Source organism: Larus michahellis, chromosome 16 (genome assembly GCF_964199755.1).
Source record: "Larus michahellis chromosome 16, bLarMic1.1, whole genome shotgun sequence".
In the NCBI taxonomy this organism is placed as follows: domain Eukaryota; kingdom Metazoa; phylum Chordata; class Aves; order Charadriiformes; family Laridae; genus Larus; species Larus michahellis.
Genome location: NC_133911.1, coordinates 5,775,397 through 5,792,226, shown reverse-complemented (window position 1 = coordinate 5,792,226; position 16,830 = coordinate 5,775,397). Strand labels below are relative to the sequence as shown.

The 16,830-nt window shown below is 49.4% G+C and overlaps 1 protein-coding gene across 9 annotated transcripts in view; it reads left to right on the top strand.

Moving 5' to 3' along the window:
• CASZ1 (castor zinc finger 1) overlaps nt 1-16,830 on the top strand; it is a 292,054-nt gene that overhangs the window by 241,721 nt on the left and 33,503 nt on the right. For all 9 annotated transcript variants that reach the window (XM_074560818.1, XM_074560822.1, XM_074560817.1 and 6 more), the window contains 4 exons: nt 55-624; nt 7,919-8,759; nt 11,560-11,628; nt 16,488-16,578. In XM_074560818.1, the coding sequence (XP_074416919.1) occupies nt 55-624; nt 7,919-8,759; nt 11,560-11,628; nt 16,488-16,578 (1,571 nt within the window). The remainder of the gene's footprint in view (nt 1-54; nt 625-7,918; nt 8,760-11,559; nt 11,629-16,487; nt 16,579-16,830) is intronic.

The following is a 16,830-nucleotide window of genomic DNA, read 5'->3' as shown; positions in this document are numbered from 1 at the left end:
GTTGTCTGATCCCACTAATGCCCTTCCTTGCTTCTTTGCCCTCTCTCTTTCCAGCTGAAAGAACTATATGCACTGACGCAACCTCAGGAAAACCCACAATGGCTGCCAAGCGCAAAGGCGGCCTGAAGCTAAATGCAATCTGTGCCAAGCTGAGCCGCCAGGTCGTCTTTGACCACGGGGGAGCCGAACAGGCACGAGCGGACAAGGGGCCGCAGCGGGAGAGCAGCAACAAGGACCTGCCTCAGCCTGGGACCAAGGAGCTGGGGACAGAGTTTTCAGATGGACTCAGCCGCGTGCAGAAGATCGAGGAGGACAAAAGGAGGGAGGTGATTGAGAAGTGGGTGAATGGGGAATACAACGAGGAGCCCTTGCTGGGGCGAGCGGAGGGCAAGGAATGTAAGGGTGCCGAGAGCGCGGAGGTACCCCCTGAAGGGGTTTACATGGTGCAGCCCAAGGGCTGCAGTGATGAGGAAGATAACGGGGATGAAGCAGATGCTCTGAGGGGCTCGCAGGATGGCAACTTCTTGGATGACAGGGATTCAGACGGGCCAGCCTCGAAGGATGATGCCTACCGGTCCTCCAGTGGCGAGACAGGCTCCAAGCTGGGGGGAGGAACCACCTCAGGTAAGCCCTCTGCCCCCTCCATGGGGCAGCTCCACGGTCGCGTTTTCTGTGGGGCAGGCGAAGCTGTTGCGGTGTGTCCGTGCTGGATGCGGTCTGCATCTGGCAGCCAAGGAGGAAGGTGGAAGCCCTGGAGGAAGGTGGAAGCCCTGGTCCCCTTGCAGAGACCTGTCATTTCGCTCTTGGGACCATGAGTTTGCCTCTGCTTCCACCTCCCCTTCCCAAGAAGGGTGTTTGTTGGGGTGGATGTGGCTCTTCCCAGACCACGGATCCCTTGGCAGAGTAGATCTCCCCGTGCAGCCCCCTTCACACCATCCCGAGGTCACCGTGGGGTGTGACAGTTTCCTGGCCGTGTATTTCCACATGAGGGGGGGACAGAAAGCAGAGGGTGCCCTTGTGGCACATCCCAGGTGACACACACACACACACACACACACACACACACACACGGCGGGCTGTGCAGGCAGGCACGGCCTCCCCGCGGAGGGGGTGCAGCGGACGGGCCGGGCCGGGGCGGGGCCGCGCGCACCTGGGGCGGTGGGACTCGCACCCGGCCCCGCCCCGCCCCGCGCGAAGGGTCTGGAAGGCGCGGCGGGAGGCAGGAGGTAGGCGGCGGCGTTCCCGGGGGGCTGGGCGGGAGGGGACCCCGCGGGGGGAGGCCGAGCCGTGCCAGGGCATGGATGGTCCCCCGTGGGACCCGGCGAGCCCCGGCCGCTGCCCTCCGCCGGTAGGAAGCTGGTGTCCTTGTCACTTGTCCCGGGTTGGCCTACCAGTGCAGGTGCCCCGTCCCGGGTGTCGGGTAAGAGCCCCTCACAGAGCTGCCCAACACGTAAGGCATCGCGTTCCCTTTTTGCTGGTGTGTGTTGCCCCATCCCGGCTGGAGGGGCGGAGGGGTTACTACTCACCGTGGCGTCACCGCTTGCCATGGCGTCGCTGCCATCGCCAGCCAGGTGCGGGAGCCGGTCCCCCAGCGGGGTGGTGCACCCGGAGTTCGGGCTCGAGCTGGTGAAGCGTCTAGTTCCAAACCTGTACATGCCCCACCGCTTCGGTGTGGGATGCCGACTCACGTGCAGTTGCAAGGTGTTTTCCCCAGGCTGCGTGTGCATTTCTTATTTTCACATAGTTTCTGCCTCTTTTTTGTGGCTTATTCAAAAAGCTGGATTCAGCAAGAGATGTTGGGGGAAGCCCCAGTTGAATTTCTTTCTCACTTCTGATACCCAGGTTCCCCCCACATTGATTTTGGGGGGTGTATGAGCGCTAAGCCTTGGTAAAAGCTTAGGGTAAATTGAATTCTCTCCATTAGGGCAGAGCAGCTCCCTCCCCCAATTTGTCACCCAGCTGGATTGGATCTGTAATTGAAAGATCTCCCCCTAATCTGCTCCACCTGCATGCACCCCTCCCCTGATCTCAGCACTTTGTGAATCCATCAAACTTTCCTCCTTTTGTCTGTGCGGTGTTTTCCTCCTCCTGTTAATAATGCAGCCGAAACTCATCTCCGTCTGTCCGTTCCCCTTCTGGAGAGGCACATTCTCTAGTCTTCACGAGTTCAGTGGCAGCGCACATAATTATGCATATAAGATATAAACAGAGCTGTTTAATTATCCTTCGCCACATCAGTGACAGAGTAATTAACAAACATTGCAAGATCAATGAGGAAAAGTGTGACCTTCAGTTTCCTTTGATAGGAAAGCCCTTGTCGTTCCCAGACACAAGGTGATTGTGCCTGGACTCCGTTTTTAGTTTGTTTTAATTCCCCCCCATTTGCAGCTTTTATTTGCTACAAAAACTAAAAAGAGGGGAAGTTAAATGTAAAAAATATGTTACCAAACTGGGGAAAATGCAAAGGAACTGAGGTTTCTCACTGGGGTAGGAGTTCTCAGTAAAATGCCTTTTGCAGGGCTGTGTTGTCAAAGGATTATGCAAAAATGTATAAGCGTTCATGGGCGGCTGGAGACTCATTTATGTTTAAGGCAGGTAACGGCACATGCAGGGTCCAGTTTACATCTGCAGCCACATGGGATTTGACTTGCAAACAGACGTGCTGCCAGGTCTTCAGCGTCTGCTTTGAGAACCCTGTTGTAAATGTCATTTGCAATGTTTCCCTGGAAAGCACAAACTGAAACATCTCTTGCTTTGGAAAAGACGAAGTTCTTTTCCTCTTCTGTCTTTTTCTGTCAATATTCTGGAAAATGGGTTTTAAGCTGTCCTTCACCGAGTCCTCTCAGACCTGGTATTACTGGGTGCAAGTTAAGTTTATTCCAGTGAGATCTGGAACTGTCTATACCAAAAAGGAGGTTTTTTTCCTGTGAGTTGGGGGGTAGCAGGAAGCTGTTACATCAAAAGAGAGGAATACAGCTTTGACCTCCTGGTCAATGTGGCTTCAGGGGAGCCATCCCAGGAACCTGGTTTTGAAGGTTCTGAACACTCATTGCTCCCTGTGAGGACGTGGAGGATGCAGAGCTGGCAGTGCTCAGCAGCATTTAAAATTGAACCCGTACTTCTTTGATCAGCTGGAAACTTGGGTAAAAATCAGGAGCCACACAGAAAACTGTATCCTAAATCTAGCTGGGCTTTCTTGATCAGTTGGGAAAGTGACCCTAGTTACGTGTGTCTGAGAAGGGAGTCCTGGTGTGTACATACACAACCTGCTTTACTTCATCTGCTGTTTGTGTCCTCCGCTAGCATCTCCTGTAGTGTCATGCCACATCCCTGCCACCTTTGTCTCCTTGCAGCGCCAGACAGTGAAGCTGCTTATGCATCAGGCAGGAGCTTGCAGATACTTGGTCCATGCTATTTAATCCTCATGCTTTGGAACAAGATGGGGAACATGCGCGTACAGCATCCCTGTTTCTTTTTCTGAGCCACCCCTGGGAAACAAGGGACTCAGTGCTCAGTCTTGCCTTCTGTGCCTTCCTCTCTGGTAGAGCTGGGAAACGTGTTCAGGAGTCGCAAAGCTGGCGTCTGTCAGGAGATGGCTGTCAGAAGCTCATCTGGACATGCAGATGTGTTTCTTCATTCATTCACGCACCCGCTCCTGCACACTGACTGACCCATGCTTCTCTGCACACATTTATATATAGCATTTAGATTTCCCAGTAGAGTCTCTCGCTGGCACACACATACCCAGGGAGATTTTCCTATGCAGTCCCATGTTCTTTACTCTGCCTGTTACTTACATAGTGGGCTACCGTAGTCACCAGGAGCTTTCCCCTGTACAAGTTTTCGAAATTCTCCTTTCTTTTCTTAGCCTGTTGGCTAAGTCCCGTAGAAAGGGAATCCTGGACCTGTTTTCAACAAGGGGGGCTTTCTCTCCAGAATTTCCTGGGGAGACTCCACTTGGGAGAACATGCATGATGAGTGCCAGTTTCTTGCTCATTGTCCTATAGCCCCCAAGTCTACATGTTTTCCCTCCCAAGCAGAATAAAGGACAGAACCCTGGCTGGGATGTCCCATCCCCCAGTATCCAGACCTTGTACTCCATTTGGGCTGTTTTGCTTTTCCTTCCATATATAGTGTGCTGCTGCAGGCTATTTTTAGCCCCTTTTTTGCTAGCTTCGGATCCTTTGTGATATGATAGCTGCTCTGAGACACACAGATCTCTGCTCTTTGGCAATGCCCACAAATGGAGAGCAGCGGCAAGTTATTATCACGTAGAAAAGGAAAGAAAATCGCGGTGCAGGGGAGGGGGAAGAAGACCCAGGGACAATGCTGCCTCTGCCTTCCAGGGCTGTGCACTTCTCCCAGGAGTTTGTTTCCCAGCTGCTGTCCTGCTTCACTTTTGTCTGTGTGTGGGCATGGGGAGGGTTTTCTCTTGATTAGGTAATAATAATTGCCTCTTCGGTGTTGTTTGAAAGCGTATGTGAAATGAGTTGGCTGGGTCTCGTACCATCTTTTTGGTGAGACATCTCCCTTCTGTAAGATGCCTCCACTTGAAGAGCCTCTAGTCTTCTGGTTAGGTGCCTATGCAGATAAGTGAAGGTTGTCTTGGCTTTGGGTGGTGTGTTGGTGGGCTCATGCTGGGATGAGTGAAGGTGCACTTGGTAGGCAGCGAGCAGTGGGAACTGGGCAGGGTTTCATCCCAAAGGGGTATGAGCAAAGACTGAGCAGCGCTGTCAAAGCTGTTGATCAGGGAGGTTGTTGGGGTCATCTGGAGCCAAATATGAGCAAAGGAAAAACAGAATGCAAGGTGTTTGGGGGGATGAGGGAATTAAATCCAGGGTAGTGAAACCTGAACTAAAGCTCAGACTTTGCGAAGCTCAAAAAAAGGTCTGCAAACTGACACTTTCCTATGGCCTTGGGTTTTGCGTCTAAGTGTTTGCACCAGTTGAAGTCTAGCCACATGGGTACCAGAGATGCTTTCCAAGACCAGGTGTGCAGATGAGAGAAGTTTAAAAAGGAGCTCGTCTCCTACAACATTCAGTTTTCTCCAGTGTAACAAAAAAAATAAATACTAGGTTTCTTTCAATTTCCTCTCTGGATCTGTAATGTCTGTGGGGCCTGAACCAAGCTGGGATTTGTAAAACTGGTTGAGATGTGGGGTTGAAAAAGAGCATCTCCCCTCTTTTTTCATGTGCTGCAGGTTAGGTTAAAGAAGGAAGGGGGTTGGCTGGCTTTCAGGGTAGCTGTTAAAGCTAGTTAAAATCACACTTAATAGTTTAATTTCCTATCAGATCCTCTCTGTGGTATTCTTTCTCCCCTTGCAGTTTGGCACAAGCTGGCTGGAGTTTTTCTGTCCAGTGCTTGGAAGTCAGGGCATTGTGAAGGAGGCTAGGGGATTGTTTTACAGGTACAAAAAGAGAGGAAAAGCAGAACAGGGAAAGCAGATTTAACAGAAAGAGGGAAGTGTTAGACCCAGTAGGGATTTCGTGGGTTTAATCACTTCTGTTGGGTCACAGAGTTACTCTGAAATGGAGGTGGAGAACAGAGAAAAACAGGTAAAAAGGAGAACTGCTTAAAGCAAGACGAAATTATTTAATATGTCTGCGTGTGAAAGATAAGTTGATGGCTTTGGTAGGGTGTTGGAGGGGCCATAGGAGAGGGCCAAGTGGGGACGCACAGATGAAATGATCCTACCTCTGAGGATGGAGTAATACAGCCTTTCCTTGTGTTTTCCTTCTGACAAATCTTGTTATTGGACACTGTGGGGTATGATTCTGCATTTAACATCCTTTAATACTGACCCATGAGGTTGTGCGAGGACAAAAAGCTACAACCTAAGCCAGACGCTGCAGCGGCATTGCCACCCATTCTGTAACTAACTGGGTGTCCATTCCGAAGTCAGCCATCCCAGAATCTCATGCAGGATGCTGGGCCTAAGTGCCCAGACCTGGAAAGTCATTTTGGGCTAAACCAGATCCCAGCACTTAGCAGATGTGTCTTTGTCCTTCTTCTTGCAGGCTTCAGGCGTGTTCTTTGTATTGTCTTTCTCATGTACCATGTACACAGGCAACTAGTGCAGCAGCACTTGTGCTACACGAACCGGGCAATATTAAAACAGGAATGTGACCCTCCTGGTCTTGCGCATTTTAATGCCTGTTGTAGGCAGTCTCTTTCTTGGTATAGCCCTGTGGAAGCTGGTGGCTACTGAACTTTGACTTTGCTCATTGACTGAGTCTTGTGTGCGCGGAAATGCTGTTGTGTATGTGCATCGCTATGCATATGGCATCATTGGCTGTCAGATCCCCCAGTCCTAGGGGTATGTTTTCGTCCTTTGGATCTGTTGACCTGTTCTGTGGCTATGTCTTGGTGCCTTCCTTTTCCACTGTGTTTCAAAGCAGCATTGATTCGGTTTGAGCTGGACCCAGTGCCCAGAACCTCCGTTCTTGCTGGCAACGTACCTGCCTGTGCTGGCTCCCTGTGAACCAGTGTGCTTGCCCATGAGAGCCAGAGTGATTAGAAAAGATGACGAGGGAGGTTTGAAGGACTCCTGCACACAGTAAATCTTTACTCTGCAGGAGAAAGCAAGAGGGAGAGGAGGAGGAGCGCTGTGTCAGACTGAAGCCTAAATGAGTCCAAGCTGGCACGTCAGAGCAATCTTTATTTCCTCCTTTACACTGATATTGGGTGACCTCCAGATGTGTGTTCTTCCCCTTCTGGTGGCCTGTGAAACTGCCTGAGGGAGTAGGGGAGGGAGGAAGGGAGGGAGAGACCCAAGGAGGGACAGCTTTTGCTCACTTTCCCTCCCTGTGATCAAACTCAGGTAGACTAAGCCCTTCCTGCCCCTTCCCCAGCCCACGCTCCAGAGAACAGGCTGGTTTCCCCTCTGTGGAGCCCACATCAGGACAACAGCTCTCTCTCTGTCCTCAGTCCAAATCCTGATGGAGAAAAGGCTGTTCCTTACCCTGTGTGGGCTTTTCCCTTTCCTGGTCTTACTGGAAGCTGTTCCTGGCTGCTCAGGAGGCTGCCTGCAGGTTTCCACAGCCCTCGCTGAACTGTGGCCCCTTTTCACATGGAGAGTAGTATCTCTCCAGTCGTTGGGATTGAGAAGGAAGGCAGCAAGCTGAGTGAAAATAAATCTTACAAAATTGACAGGGAAGGGAAGAACTGCAACAGCTACGGGGAACTATCCTGTCTTTGTCTTGCCTTCTCTTCTCCACTCCCCCCCGCCACTCCTCACTGCCAAGCTGCTCATGCATATAACCTTTGCCGCTCTTCTCCCACCTTAATTCATCTCCACCTCTGCTGCTTTCCTTCTCTGCTCTGCACTTTTCCATTCTGCCCTCCTCCTGCTCCACCCCGTGCATTGTCTTGCCCTGTCTCCCTGATCCATTTCACACCCTGCTGTCCTGCCTGCTCTCAGCCCTGCTGGTCACCAACACACAGAGCGCATCTATCTCACATGTTTCTGCCCCCGCCTTACACACGCAGACACACTGCTGTCTATCCTCTGTGCACCTCCTTCCATACACAAACACACACAAGGACAGAACTGTACAAACCTCGGCATATTGGCGTTGGTCTCACTTCCAGTAAAATTACTTTTTCTTCATATTAGGCCAAGGCAAGAGTGCAGAGACATTTATGAAACTTTGTTTAATGTACTGAAAAGCCATCGGCTAGAACATTTAGGAAATTGATTTTCCTGGCATTGATGAACTCTTTTTATTTTACCCCAGTATTAATTACTTTTTTTTTTAAAACAAATTAATTTAAGAGTCGTAAAACCTAACAAGTGAGCCAAACGTCAGTAGATCATGTTCCCCTCTCCCCTTACTCCCCCTCCCCGCTACTAGGGCTGGTATGGGAGGAGAAGAAAAATCAGCGCCTTGCGTGACTCTCTCACTTTGGTTCTCTGTAGGGGAAGCTTCATCGCTGCGAGATTATGCCGCCACCACCATGAATGAGTTCCTGGGCATGTTTGGCTATGATGATCAGAACATGCGGGATGAGCTGGCCCGCAAGATCAGCTTTGACAAGCTGAATGCTGCTACCTCAGAGGCCACTGCGACTGCTGCCTCTCTCCCTGGCGAGGATGCCATGAGCAAACGAGCCCGCTTCTCCAAGTATGAGGAGTACATCCGCAAACTGAAAGCTGGAGAGCAGCTCTCTTGGCCCATGCACTTGGCCAAATCTGAGGAGTTGGGCTCCAAGCTGGGCAAAGAAACTTCCTCAGTGCTGGCACAGCCCATTCGGGTGCCAGGTCCAGATGCCTCCATGCTGACGGAGACCAAAGCCACCATCCTGCCGCTGCCCTCTCCCAGCAGTTCCCAGATGCAGGGTCTGATGTCACGGGCCTCCAAATACGACTTCTTCATTCAGAAGCTGAAGACGGGTGAGAGCATCAGGCCACAAAACGGCAACACTTACAAGAAGGCCTCCAAGTATGACCTTGAAAACGTCAAGTACTTGCACCTTTTCAAGCCTGGAGAAGGAAGCCCGGATATGGGAGGAGCCATCGCCTTCAAGACAGGCAAGGTAGGCCGGCCTTCCAAGTATGATGTGAGGAACATTCAGAAGCTTACTCCAGTAAAAGCTCCAACACCCAGCCTGGCCCCTGCTCCCCTCGCCAGTACCCCCAGCAGCACTCCTGTGGCTGGGCCAGAGCAGTCCATCGCATTGCCATTCAACACTCCCGAGTACCTGAAATCAACTTTCTCCAAGACAGACTCCATCACAACTGGAACAGTCTCTACAGTAAAGTAAGTGTCCTCCCACTTTTTTATCTTTGTATTAGTTCAGGATCATACCTAAAGTCTGTGTGTGGATCAGTGGGCAGTTCAGTTTGTGTGATGATAAATACTGCAGTGTTCCTGTCATGTTTCTTTTTGCGCTCTGTTGAAGTGTCTGCTGCTCTGTTTCACCTTAACATCTTTATTTATCTTACTTGCACTAAGGATGTGGCCAGCCATCAGCAGTCACAGCCATGAATCTAGAGCCCACTGGCTATAAGGTTCATATGCTAAAATGAAAGATGAGGGAACGTGGTGCTGTCAGCACTCTGAGGTCAAGGTTGTGACTACTGTACTTTCTTCTTCTTCCGGTTCCCCAGGCATCCAGCTGTGTCTGTAGGAGAACCCAGTTCTTGCTTCCATTTAGCTCAAGGGCAAAACTCTGCTGACTTACTGTGAGCAAGATGGGCTTTTTGTTTGTCCCAGAACTTGGAAGACATTTTGGTGCCTAATTCCCATCAATTTTCGTAGGAGTTAGGCATATACATACTTCTGAGGGGCCAGGCCTGTGTCTTCTCAATTTGCTTGTTCCTTACACAAATAGAGGTGATTCAATTACCCCTCAGACTGGGCAAACTCATTAGCCCAATTACCACTAATAAACCTCCTACACATACATCGCTGGCAATCTCTGCAGTGATGCCATTGACTGAATGGAGATACCCGAAGGCCTTGGCAAACCTTGGATGACTTTATAATGTGGCTTCCAGAGGTGGCAGCTGTACAAAAGGTACATATGTACATGAGGCTGCAAACAGGGAGGAAGGGAGGGATTTCTCTGCTTTCTTGTCATGGTTTGGATGTACTCGTACTTGTTCCTCACCGTGGACCTGGGGCTGTTGTGAGATGTCAATCTTATGGGGTCATTTTTAGTAAGTTTGGGACCTCTGGCTTGCACTTCTCTGGCAAATGCTGTCACACACACCCTACTACTTTTCCCTCTGGTAAGGAGAGAGGGTGTTTTATGTTTAATGTGTGGACGTAGGAGGCCTTGGACTGAATCCTCACTCAGATGCTCTTTGCAGTCTTAGGCAAGTCTGCATCCCCCACGTTCCATGTTTCCCCACCTGGAAGGCAGAGCTAGTGATACCTGTTTTCCATGTGAGACAGTCATTTCCCAACTGCCTGCAGACAGAGTTGGGAGCTCTGTGGTTAAGGTGTATGGGAAAGGGCAGAGAATTATTAACATTTGCATCTGGCCCCTGCTAAGGATGAACCCTGTATGTGCTCCAGATGGCAGGCAGGGACTCCTATTGCTAAAAAACACTCTAAATATTCCTGTAGGCACAGTGCCTTGTTGTGATGGGTGCCTGAAGAGTCTGCAGAACAGTCAGCTGCCTGGAGCTCAGTGGCCATCCTAGAGCTCTGTTTGGGGGGCTGTGAGCCTCTTCTGATCTGCTTTGGTGTTGCACTGGGATCCCACTTTGATTTCCTTTCTCTTGCTCATTTCCTGCCACTTGCAGATGTGGGTTTGCAGCACCGCGGTGATCCCTGTAGCCACAGGACTTCCTCAACTGGGGCATCATGATGGGGCTGCAACAGGAATGGAGGTGGCCAGGGCCATCAACCTGGCAGTTCCCAGTGTCCTGATCACACGTTGGAGTACAGAAGGGGCTCTGGTCACTTCTCCTTTAGGCTGCTTACTAGATACAGGCTTCCATGATAAAAGAATGCAGCCCATTAATTGTGCTGGTGGAGAAAGTGCTAACTGTGGTATCTGGGACCTGGCTTTCCATTCACAGTCCCCACTGGGACCAAATAACCTGGCGGGAATTGCCCCTTACTCTCACACATATACCCTAGCCACGGGTTTAAACTAACATCTAATGCTATTATCCTGCCCTGAACTAATCTACCTACTTCAAGTGAACTCTGTGCAAAAGTGTCCTTGTTTAAACCAGACTACAGAGCTGTCACGAATAGGAGTTGAAGGTAGGATGAGGGCAAACCTGAGAAGGAAGACCACGTACAGCCTGTCTGGGATGGTGTTGGTATGCCACTGCCTCTTAGGTGGCTGGAGTTTGGCCCTGTATCTCTTTTTCCTCTTGTTGAACTCTTTGAGGATGTAATTTTTGTCTGCTTCCTAATGATAAGTAACCCGTGTTTATGTGACAGTTGGGTGCAGTTGGGTTGGTTTTCTCATAGATTAAAATACATAAATACCTTTGCTGCCCCACTTGTCTATTGGAGTTGGGGTATCTGTGAGAAAAAAAGGCGATTAAATCCCCATCTCAGGGGCTGTAGCCACGTTGCCAGGACTGGGCAGGAGTACAGTGTGTCTGCTAGCCATAGGAAATATGCAGTCACTCACAGCGGGGCTGTGGCACAGAGATGCTTCTCGCCACAGCTGACCCTAAGGCAGACATGTCTCGATGGCCCTTCGTGCACATAAGGGCGGTGGTGCAAGGTGCTTCAGGGAGGTGTTTGTTTTCACACGGCCATCACTCGTTTGTATATGGCTATGTAGTTTTTTCTGTGGAAACAGGTTTTCATGGTTGGTCTTCTCAGTGTCTCCAACAAACTGAACCAAGTCCTGCAAACAGGGAACATACAGGGAGGGGTGGTGGGCGGACTGTATGGTTCCCTAGGAAAAGAAGGTACAGGATTTGAAGGATAAGGGAGGGAGGTTAAAGCTATGGGTGTCTTTGCTGGGTGCTCTTCTGTGGGCTCTTTCTCCCGGTGTGTCAGTGGTGTGTGAGAGAAGCAAGGAGCTTAGACCATGCCCTGTTCCTGCCTCCTAACAAGCTCTGCCCTGTGTGTTTCTCATTAGGAACGGATTACCCACTGACAAACCAGCTGTCAGCGAAGACGTAAATATTTACCAGAAGTATATTGCCAGGTAGGTAAAACTCTTAACTTTCTTGGGGAGAGGGCTGGAAGTAAGAGGGTGGAGTGGTGGTGGAGAGATGAGGTCTTGTCCATCTGGATCGAGTGTTTAAACCAGTCATTGGCACTTACATTTCCCACTGGCATCTGTACGTGCTCTGTTTCCCTGCTTGGGAGAGCAGTAGCTGCGAGAGGTGTACAAGCATGCCAAGAGCATGCTTGGCTCCCCAGAGCTGTTAGACTTTGTGACAAATAGTGGAAAAATATTTCACTGCAGAAGCCCAGGATTTAAATGGGAGTGCTGTCTCTTGATTGCCGTTCTTTCTGTCCATTGCTGTGCTGTCTCCAGCCTTCTTCCCTTAGAATGTCCAGTGCCTGCAGGAGGCAAGCAGAGAACATCTCACCGCTGAGAATCTGGGCTGGAGGAATTCACAAGTGACTCGAGTTTAGGCAGGTCTTGGCATCAATGTGGGATATTTATCCTACAATATTTTGCAGCTCATTTATATGAGAAACCCTCACGGAATAAAGTGCAGACTAGGGCACCTTATTGCTGCTTTGGGCAAGCTTAGGTCAGGCGTGAGCGATGCTGAGAGGGAGCCCAAGGCTGCTGTGGTGAGACAGAGGGAGTAATGCCGTGAGAGCCAGAGGGACAGAGGAGATTATTGTGTAACACCTGCCTGGTTTATAGCTCAGGGTGTAAAGGGTCCATCAGCCTTTGGCCCTGGCCTGTGGAATCCTCCACCTGTACAGTGAGGAAGCTCCCCACGAAAGCCTCTTGTATGCAGAAAGACATCAGTCAGGGAAGCAAGCAAACACCTCTCCAGAGATAAACCTGAAGGGTTTGTTCCCACCAGCACTTGGGCGCTTATTAACAAGAGGGGAGGGAAATGTGTACTGTGCTTTCCCACCTTGCTGGAGTCTACAGAGAGTCTCTCTGCAGGAGGCAGTCAGCTGCTGGGAAAGTGCAAGGGAAGAGCTTGGCACATCAGCCAGGGAGATGGGTGGGCACAGATCTCTCCCTAGCTGAGGAGTGGAAGGAGAGGTGATTTTTCTTTCCTCCCTTTGCTCCTGATGTAGGAGAAGGGGGCAGAAGACCACATGGGAAGAGAGGAGAGTTGCAGCACCACATGCAGCTCCTGGAGCAGCAATGCCTCTGGAGCATGTAGCAGCTCACTGCCTCCTGGGAGAGTACAGGAAGGAAAGCAGGGGGTTAAGCCCATCTTTGCATGGGGCAGAAGGAGCAGCACCCTTTTATTGCTGAGATTGCAGGAATCGCTGAGGTTGCAGCGAGAGGAGATGCCACCCTTTCTGTCCCCGGTCCCCTCTCAAGCAGAGAGCTGTATAAACACTTCGCCCACATCCACTCTTCGCAGCGCTCTGCAAGCCCCTTCCCCTGGGTCAGGCAGGTAACGGAGGGAGGCTTGTCAGATAGCTAAGGGACACCACATCCTGCTTAAAAAGCTCCGCAAGCCGCCCGTTGGCAGCACAGCCACTTCCCTTCAATTTACACACAATTTTAAAAACAGTTTAAAGCCTTAAAATCAAGAGGTGGGGGGAGAGAGACACGACACTCTATGTCTGTACTGCATAATTAGCTTAATGAGTTTGCCAAAGCCACTGCCAAAAGCTGCCCAGGGATAATCCATTCTCTCACACAACAAAACAAAACCTCTTACTTAGCTAGTTTGGGTTGGGTTGTTCCCCCCCCCTGTATATTTATAATTAAAAAAAAAAAAAAGACCACAGAAAAAATTATTATTATTATTATTAGTGCCTCAGCAGATGGTGCTTCTGGCAGCACTTGCTTAAATATTTATTTCTGTGTGGGTTTCCTCCCCCCTTGTAATTGGGGTGGGTTTTTTTTTTTTCTTCCTTCTTTCACATCATCGTTACAGGGTAATGAGTGTGTAAACACTCTCTAAGCATGCTGACTTCTTTATTTATTATTTTTATTATTATTTATTTATCTTGGTTTTTCTTTCTAACTCTTGCCAGATCAGGACTAGTTCTTTCGGGGGGGGGGGGGGGGGGGGGGAAGTGAACCGATTAAAGTAAGGGAAGGGGGAGGGGGTTGTTCTTATAAAAACGAATCTGTGTGCCTGTATGGACAATTTAGGAGTTCGGATTTGCATATCAGTGTGATTAAATGGTCTGCGAGTTTGCTTGTTTTAGGTGTGTTTGTGTCTGTTTGTGTGCATGGAAATTGTGGGTGCGCTCATGTAAATGAAGAGGGGTGTTGATGTACCTTACAGTATGTGCATGTAAATGTGCGCGTGTATATGCGTGTAAGTGTGTAGTGTGTAAGCTTTCCTGTTATGAAAAAGCTAAACAGATGCTGTGCTTTAAAAATTAATAGCTTTGAACTGTTTCAAGTGTCAGAAGAAACATGGGATAAATATAACCCTTTAGGAGCCTAACCTTACAGACGCAAAGAGCAGAATTTCCCCTTTGTGCTGTGTTTGCCGCTTCCCTCCTTCCCCAAGCACACGGTTTGGTAGAACACTTGCCTCTCCCTTCCTGCGCTGTAGACACCACACGTACACCTTTTTGTGGCACGTGGAAGGCAGGGTAGGAGCTTGAAACGCGTGTTCAGCTGTCGCTTTCAAAGCTGAGCCCCTGAGTTACTCCTGCTTGGATGCTTCAAGTAACTCAGCCCATACAGTCCAATCTCTTCGGTGTCTGCCCCTTCTTTTACTGCACTTGGTATCTCTGGTCATTTTGCATCCTCACTTTCGATAACATTTCGGACTGCTTTGCTTCAAAGGTGTGTATTTGTCAGCGAGGTCTTTACCTCCCTCTTCTCTCTGCCTGGCCTGCGCTTCACAGTTTTCCAGCCCTGCACAGCCCTTTGCTATCTCTTCCCCATCTCAGCCCTGGAATAGGGAGGAAGCTTTCTGCAGAGCAGTTTCTTTCCTCTAAAGCTGCTGGTGCTGCTGCTGGCATAAAGCCCTGGACTGGCAGGACCAGTTGGTTCAAGTTACATGTACCTGGGTAACGCCATGGTGACTCAGGCTGCTGCCCGTGCCCTGTACTAGCCCTGTGCTAGCCTCGCAGTTGTGCTAGCCTCGCAGTTGCCCAGGCGTTGAGCAGGAATTGCTTCCTCGGCTTTCAGTTCCACACCTTTGTTTGTGTAGCCAGCCTTGCTGTTTGCCTTGTGGTTTGTTTCTTCTCCGCTGCTGAGTTTGTTCCAGTTTCTCAATCACCTGTTCTGACGTGATCCTGATTTCCTGCAGTATTTCTTCTCCCTCCCCAGGGAAAGGCATGTCTGCTCCTGGCATCTGTCCCTGTCTCCCTTTGTGAATGCTGAGGCAAAGAAGTCATTTAATTTTTTAGCAATGTCTATCTTTTCTGTCAATTAAGTCCCCTTTCCATCTCCTACAGGCCCTGCTGTCTCCACAGTTGACCTCTTCCTTACTGTGCGTCAGAAATGCCTTATTTAGTACTGCTTTTCATCCTGACTTTTTCTATCCTGTAGCTTAGCGTTACCTCACCTTACAATGATCCATGATCTTCCCTGCTCCTGCCCTGTTCCTGGATTTCCCCAGGACACCCTCACTCCTCTCATTTTTCCTTTTTTACCCGTTGCCCTTCCTCGGTTCTTTCCCATGCCCTTTATCATACGCACTCCTGCTGTGTTTAGCACTCAGTGACGTGAGGAACCTTTGAGGAACCTTTGAGCAGATGGTACTTTATCTTTGAATGTTTCCCCTCTGAGTCCCCTTCTCTCCACTGCTTTTCCCTTTCAAGCTCTTCAGCTCTTCCAGGGTCCTCTAGAATATGCATCAGAGAGTTCATTGCACTGATTAGCCGAGTACTGGATCATCCCTTTTTTCTAATTACCGATGTGTCTATCAGTCAATACATTCCATGTACTGTCTGTTCGTATGTAGCTATTACATGCCATTTCTGCCTTTCTGGGTTTTTTTCCACCCTGTATGTCAGGAGTTTCCAAATGGGCTGTGTGGAATGCTCAGTGGTGGCCTGCAGAAGTGGATTTGGTGCATGTTGTGGGCTGTTCCTTCTTGTGTCCTACTTTTAATTGCACTCGAAGGCAGGCTGGTCTTTTGCATTTCACTGGTTGTTGTTGTGAGCAAATAACTGTATCCACATGGAAAATAATGATTAGCAGGCCTGTCGTGCATGGGAGAAGATGCCTACACAAGGTTGAGATGCTCTGCCTGTAACGCTTCCTTCTGTCCCTGTCGATCCATCTCACCTGTCTTCCATTGACCTGTCCATCTTACTGAAAGTTCCTGTATAATCTTGCCACGATCATCTTCTGTGCAGCTTACTTTCTAATCCACTGGTTTGCAGTCTTCTCTGTAGTGTGACACCATACCATGATAAAGTAAAAGTCTTGAGACAAAACTCACACAAATAGATGAATGCCTGAATTTTTCTGAGGTCCTACTAGATGGGTGTATTCCTAAATTTAGAATCCATACTTGGCCAATTTTTATTTGTCTCCTGGTGTGGGAGATTTCTGAAACTTGCTGCTGTGGTATCTAAACTCACACATGAGAATTTTAGAATTCTTTATTTAATTCAAGGAACTCTCCTTTCTTACTCTTCCCCAAGTAAGCAACTTAAGAGAATGGAGGTGAATTTCAAAGGGAGAGAGAGATTAGGGATGTACAAGACCTGAATGATCTGGCTGAAGAAGCACCTTTAAATAGTGACATATGAAAGGAAGGTGGGAGAGTCACCGTCCTTGGAGGGGATAAAGGAGATGGGGTTTAATGCCATAAACATGTGGGATGGAAGTAGGAATGGGACTTACTTTATTTGTACCTTGCTTACAGGCACTACTGTCAGGACAGTGTTTTATTCTCTCTCCCTTTCTTTCCCCTGTCCTCCTCGTGTTTGCAGGTTCTCTGGCAGTCAGCACTGTGGACATATACACTGTGCATACCAGTACAGAGAACATTACCACTGCCTTGACCCCGAGTGCAACTACCAGGTAAAGGAATGGTAAAAAGTTACGAGCACAGCTACGTGAACGTAAAGTGGTACAGCCTAGGGGAGATCTGTGTCCTCCTGTGCTTTCCTCCCCGTGCACGCACATGCCTCTTCGCTTTTCCACTCTGAAAGAGGGCAAGATATATTTTGAACTTACTAGAACCCTATTTTGTTCCCATTTAACCTAATCTAACACCATTCAACCAAACCCAGACCACTACAATGAAGAGCAGAATCTAGATCAGCTCAAGTC